The following is a 7,207-nucleotide window of genomic DNA, read 5'->3' on the forward strand; positions in this document are numbered from 1 at the left end:
GCTGGACATACAGAGTTTCTGATCTCAAATGTGCTGTCTCAAAGAGGCACCAAGTAGAGTTCAACTCATAGAAAGGAAGAGAAATATGCGAGCAGAAGCAGGAGAAATCAAACAGGTTGCTCCTTCATACTTGCAAACACTAGCACCGGCAATAACCTGGGAGCAATATTTTGCACGTACAAGGCAATACAGCAACCAAAAACAGAAAATAAATACACTGGATGTCAGCTTAAAAAAAAACACAACTAAGCACCTTTGCCCTGAATAATTATATTCTACTGCATATTTTTCAATATTCACCAAAGATGCAGGTTGTAGTGACTTAATTAGATCTTAAAAGGCTACTCCAAGCATAATTAAGTTGCTCAGTTGCTAAAGGGTGATGATAATTGAAACTAATGAATAGAAATCCTGTCAGTTTAAATCTCTCTTACTTACATTTGTAATATCTGGCAGCTACATAGCCTGCTGGGGTCCCAAGCAGCACCCACAAGACAACCGCACAAGTCATCAAAGAACCTCTGTTTGCAGGTGACAAAAATCCCAGGCATGCAAAAACTGAGGAATTAAACAACAAAAATCATAAGGAATATTCTTGTGATAGGAGTAAAACACACCTAAATGTTTATCATTTGGGAAAATGTAAACAGGAATAAAAATTAAAATATTCATAGTTTATAGTGATTCACAAATTTTACATTTGATTTGAGACATTCAAAGATAAATTGATGCATAATGAAAATCCACCAACATGAAACTCGACTTATCTTAAATTATAATCTTTTCAATTATCTGATTGCATACTGATGGTAATTTGATTGGTACTTTAAGTTCAAAAAGTGACTGTATACCCACATAGAGTAACAAACATCATGATAAAGATTTGAGTGCCAGAACCCAGGAAAACGGATAATATCATTCCTTTCCGAGGCGGTCTAAAGACATCACCATGTACCAATTTCCATCCAAATTCTTCCTGGGCTTCTTCCTAGAAGAAATTAAACAAGATTTTGGAATATATTATCACTCATATAATATAATCGCCTAATTAAAAATAATTTGATGTATAAATACCTGTGAAATATCACATTTAAGCTGAAAAACAAAACATTAATAATACTTTACAGAGAAGGAAAAAGAATGTTAATTTGTACCAGGTGATTCATTTGAAGAACAGCAGCATCTATACAGAGACCCATGGCTGAAGAAAGTTTCTCATGGCAACTTGACAGTCAGCCAGAAGGAAGAGGCGTGTGATTTCTAAAACTCCAACCAATATCAAGATGCAAGAATTCTGATCTGATGGGGATTACCTTGACTAATAATATGTAATTACTGGTGAAAGAGTGGCTCAGCAAGTGAGAGCAGGAGGGAGAAGGGAAGAGAGAAAGAAAAGGGTGTAAAATGATACATTTTAATGGCAGATTGCATGAACTTCCTTTGACTTTGAGATTGAGGGATGATCTCATTATTGTTTTTAAATACTTCAATGAGATTCAACCGGCCAGATACGTGAAAACTCAGTTCAGTGGCAAGGAAACCACTAAACTGAAGAATAATCTCAAAATTAGAACTTCTCCATTTAGGAAGGAAATGAAGAAACAATCTGTGATCCAAAGTTTGTGGAAATCTTCACGTTTCCACCCTAACACACTTAAAATTATTTTTATTCAAGGAACACAGGCACTGCTCACAAGATCGACATTTATCACTCAACCCCCATTTGCCCTTGAGAAGATACCGGAGAACTTCCTTCTTGAATCACCGCAATTCCTTTAAAGGAAGTCCCATGGCACTGTTTAAGGGATAGAGTTAGAGGGTGGAGAACTTATAGGTGGTGGTAGGCAATATGCTTATTGCCCTTTGATCGTGTTGAAGAGGAGCTGGCTGGCATGATCCTGTTGTGTTGAATTGTAGCTAGGAAACCAGGAGTTCTTCTTCCTCTTTGGATAGAACCCAAAGATCTTGAAACTCAGCAAAAATGTAAATTCATTGGCTTTAAGAATTTGCACCACTCATAAGAGTTTTGGTTTAAACACTGGAGCTGCACCAAAATGCAGAACTTTGAAATGAATATTCAAAATAAATTGAGTCAGGTCTTGTGCATGTTTCTCAAAATGTTAACAAAAAACATAAAACTAACCTGTAAAATGTTAATTGGATCAATTTGATTTATTTAAAACTAAATATGATAAATGCTTTAAGAAAACCATCTGGTAATCATCCCATCCATACTTTATGACATTGAGTCTCATTCCCCTTGTGCTGCAAATATAGGAACAGAAGGCTATTTAATTTCTCAAGTCTGTTTCCCCAATCAAAGAGAATGTGGCTGATCTGTGACCTAACACCATATACCCATTTTTACCCATATTTTCAATACGTTTGGATAACAAAAATCTCTTGAACCCAGTTTTAAAAGTAAAACATCATCAATTGTTATTTGAATTCCAAATTGCTTTACAGGTGATAATGTTTCCTAATTTTACTCCTGAAAACTCTGAAAGCTAAGTTTTAGACTATGTCCTTCAGTCCTAGTCTCCTTAGTGGAAATAGTTTTGCTCTATGCACCTGATAAATTCCCCTCAATTCCTTGAAAACTCAGGTCAAATCAACTCTTAACCTTCTGGAATTAAACCTGAAGATATGTAATATCTTGTAATTTTATCCTCTGAGCTCAGGTACAATTTCTGGAAATAGATGTTCAATTTCCTCCAAAGCCAAAATATCTTTCCTAAGTTGTGGAGTCCATACTGCACAAAGTATGTCAGGGTGTGGTGTAACCAACAAGCAATTTTCTCATAGAAACAACACTCACAGCTGAATCCATTTGATTGTATCTTGCTATGTCCTTATGCAAGGTTCGAAGCATTATCATAGCAACCATACCAGAAAGGAATAGGACAATTATCAAGGAATTCATAATGCTGCAAAACAAAAAAAAACACAGGAAATTTCTTCAGCTTTAGGGTGTCAAACTTTTTTTTTAATTAAACACAGCTGCTTTTACTTAAAATATTTAGGTATGACTTTTTATAAAATGACTAGTCTCATTAACAGTGAAAAGTAAGTTAAGTGGGATATCACACTACTGTTGCAAACCTAAAAGGTTTTGCAACTTTTTAAGCATTAGAAAATTTAGAATATACAGTGGCAAGGAACTCATCTAAAAAACTGAATTGGATACAAAAATAAATGATGCAGTGGCGAAGCCAGAAATCCAAGTTATTGATATTAAAATCCTTCATTAAATTAAATGTATGAACGAAATGTTTTAAGATCATTTTTCTTCTTTGCTATATTGTCAGAATTAGCTCATTCACTAACTAGCATTCTACATTAATCTCCTTAGAAATTCTCCTTAATAAAATGACCTTTATGGAATGCTGAAAAACATCTTTGAAAATCTTTGAAATACACACAGCTCCAAATTGCCCTTTGAATGAAAAGGCCAACAGCCAAAAAGTATCAGTAGCACACAGTGCAGAGTAACCATGATCACAATCTGTTTTACTGAGGTCTTAATGTCACGCCAGTTAGCTTTACACAGAACTACTCATGCTATCCACATCACTCCTTGGCAGACTGGAAAGAAACATGATCTGTTTCCAGGGTTGTTTTGTACTGAAATTAGCTAAACAACCCATCTTAGTTTTTCTCTCCATTTTCCCGAAGATGTAAACTACTTTACAAGGGTGGCCAACTTCAAAATCATGCATGGCAGAGCGGTATGACTTATAGATGGATCTGTTTTCCCTGCAGCAAAAAAATGGCCGGGAACAGATTTGACAGAAGACCTCAAAATCATGAGGGCTCTGTATAGAGCAGATTGAGAAAACTTCCACTTACGATAATATTGAGCACAAGAGTGGGCAGATTTAAAATAAATGGCAAAATATTTTATTGTGTAGTGCGTAATTAAGGTCTGGAATACAGTGCCTGAGAGTGTGGTGCAGGCAGGCTGAATTGAAACATTTAAAAGGGAACTGCAAGGTGAGAAAATGGCACTAACAGAGTAGCTTACCTGGAGAGCCATTGCACACACAATGTGCTGATTGCTCAGTAAGAATTCTGTAATTCTGACTGCTGGAATGTGGGGAAATTGTCTAATTTCCCTATTACTTGGTAGCATGAGTTTATAATCTAATTCACTGAGTCAGTTAATGCTGACAACCAAATGCTCAGTGTGAATCTCTGCAATGTACGGCTAGCTATTATAAATTATTAATTTGTGGTCATTATAAAGTCAACAAGAGAACAGGAAAAAACTCTCAAAACCAACTTAACCAATCCTTAAAATGATTTGTTAATTCTCACTTCGAAACGTACATTGACAGTTGTCAAGTAAAAGTACTGAGCTGTAAAAATAATATGGTTAACTGACCAATGTTCTTCATAAACAAATTGGAGTAGATTAGCTCAGTTGGTTTGATGGCTAGTTTGCAATGCAGAGTGGTGCCGACAGTGCTGATTCAATTGCCATTTTAGCTGAAGTCACCTGAAGCCCTGTTTTCTCAATCTCGTTCTCACCTGTGGCATGGTAAACTTCAGGTTAAACACATCGCCAGTTGCCTCTCTCTCATGAGAGAACAGCCATTGGTTTGCTGAGGACTTTATTCACTTTAAATTGGCTGGCAGGTTCAAGGGACAAAGAGATACATCAGGAATTGTGAATCTCCAGAATTTGTTGGTTGATTTACGCTACTTCACACGGTTGGCATCCTACTCTTAGATTTCCTTTAATTACTTTAATAATGAGCTGCGTTTCCATATTTACTGCTCATTAAAATCACTGATAATTTTCAGATTTAACATTCTGCAAAGTATCTTCACAACTATGTGAAAATAGTTACTGAATCTCAATCTTCCATGCCCAGAAAGGAAATAAGTCAAACCATGAAGTCTTCCCTTGAAGAGGTTAATTGTGTTATAGGTTTTAAAGATGCCAATTTCTTTTTTTAATGTCGCTCAATTTAATTTTTCAATTCCACTCCATGTGCCTGACTTGGTTCTCATTTACCCAATATCCTTTTCCATTGTCCCTTTAATTCTTTCTCAATCCTTAAATCTCATTGGTCAGGGAGACGGGTTGATATTCGCATGATTCACCAAGGTTCCAGGTGCCCCATTATCACCTCACACACTTAGCAAATTATACAGTAAAATAATTTTTAGCTGAAGAGTGGGGGTAAATTCCAGAAGGGCATTTGTGAGGGGTTATGATGTTCTGGATCATTAAATAAGGCCCTGTCACAAGGAAATTTACAATTGATTACCTATTCAATCAAACTTCCAATCTCAGCTCATTCATGAAAAAAAGTCATTAGACTACGAAACATAGGGGAAGTAAGTAATTTAGCATACCACCATACAATGAGATCATTACTAGGCCTTTTCCCCCATAACCCTCGATTCCCTTACTGATTAAAATCCTCTCTACCTCAGTGTTCGATCCTTGTTTAACAACCCAGCCTCAATATTCTCTGTGATAAAAGAATTCCGTAGATATACAACCCTAAGAAATTCTTTTTCATCTCTGTCCTAAATGGGCAATTCCAACATTATGCCTCTACTCCTAGGTTCTCATACAATGGCAAATGACCTCTCAGCAATTACCTCATCAAACCCTCTAAGAACCGTGTATATTTCAAATAAGTTATCCCTTATCCTTCTAAACTCCAATAAGCACAGGCCTTCCATACACAGGATCAACCTGGTGAAACTTGGAGCCATACAGTCATACAGCACAGAAATAGACCTTTTGGTCCAACTAGTCCCACCTGCCTGCGCTTGGCCTATATCCCTCCAAACATGTTTTATTCATATACTTACCCAAATGCCTTTTTAAATGTTGTAACTGTACCCACATCCACTACTTCCTCAGGAAGTTCATTCCACACATGAACCACACAGTGTAAAAAAATTGCCCCTCGTGTCTTTTTAAATCTTTCTCCTCTCATCTTAAAAATATGCTCCCTAGTCTTGAAATTCCCCATCCTAGGGAAAAGACACCTGCCATTCACCTTATCTATACCCCTCATGATTTCACAGATCCCTATAAGGTCACTTCTCAACCTTCCACATTCCAGTGAAAGAAGTCCCATCCTATCCAGCCTCTCTTTCTAACTCAAACCCTCCATTCCCAACAATATCCTGGTAAATCTCATGAACCCTTTGAAGCTTGGAACCTTTCTGAACCTCTTTGGATTGCCTCCAAAGATGATATATCTTTCCTTAGATAAGGAATCCAAAACTGTTCACGATATTCCAGCTCTGGTCTGATTTGTGCTTTGTGTAGTTTTAGCAAAATCCGCCTACTTTTATAGTCTATTCCCTTTGAAATAAAGGCTAATGTTCCATTTGCCTTCTATATTACCTTAACTTATGCACTAGCTTTCTGTGATTTTTGCACAAGGACCCCCAAAACCCTCTCTGCTGCGGGTTTTGCAGCCTTTCTTCATTAATTAAAAATCAACTCCTTTGATCTTCTTGCCAAAGTGCATAACTTCATATTTTACATTATATTCCATCTACAATGTTTTTTTCAATGCACTTACTCTGCAGACTTTGTGTCATTCTCAAAATTTGCCTTCGCAACTGTTTAGTACCATCTGCAAACTTGGCAACAATACATTCACTGCCCTCATCGAAGTCCTTGATATATATTATAGATAATTATGGCCCAGCGCTGGTCCCTGTGGCACTCAAGTAGTCACAGGTTGCCACCTGAAAATGCTCCACTTATCATACGCTTGGTCTTCTTTTAGTTAATGAATTCTCTATCCATGCTAATATTCTAATCACAACACTATGGGCTCTCAAATTACAAAGTAGCCTTATGTGTGCTACTTAATTGAACATCCTTTGGAAATACAAATACATTACATCTACTGGTTCCCCTTTGTCTATTCTGCTTGTTACCTCTTCAAAGAATTCTAATAAATCTGTCATGCAAGATTTCCCCTTCATGAAGGTCATACTTAGCTCGTTGATAATAGTATATATTTTGAAATGCTCTGCAATTACAATGTTTATAACGTATTCCCCAATGTTGTGGTTGGTTGGCTTGGCGAGCTGGTTTGTTGTTCCGCAGACGTTTCATTACCCTGCTGGGTAACATCTCCGAAGAAGAGTCATTGTGTTTTCCCACCTGTTATTACAACTCTGGAGTCCATTGAGCTGGATTACCTCACTTCCGATTTTCCTT

General features: G+C 36.9%; 1 protein-coding gene across 1 annotated transcript in view; it reads right to left on the reverse strand.

The window, feature by feature from the left end:
- Window positions 1-330: 330 nt before the first annotated feature.
- The window catches only part of LOC109922217 (transmembrane 9 superfamily member 2-like), a 42,378-nt gene continuing 35,501 nt past the window's right edge, over window positions 331-7,207 (reverse strand). The window contains exons 9-11 of the mRNA XM_020522236.2: window positions 2,819-2,927; window positions 856-988; window positions 331-558 (exon numbers count right to left, since the gene is read on the reverse strand). Of these exons, the coding sequence (XP_020377825.2) occupies window positions 431-558; window positions 856-988; window positions 2,819-2,927 (370 nt within the window). The 3' untranslated portion in view covers window positions 331-430. The remainder of the gene's footprint in view (window positions 559-855; window positions 989-2,818; window positions 2,928-7,207) is intronic.

The sequence above is a fragment of the Rhincodon typus genome, chromosome 6 (assembly GCF_021869965.1).
Source record: "Rhincodon typus isolate 14 chromosome 6, sRhiTyp1.1, whole genome shotgun sequence".
Lineage (NCBI taxonomy): Eukaryota > Metazoa > Chordata > Chondrichthyes > Orectolobiformes > Rhincodontidae > Rhincodon > Rhincodon typus.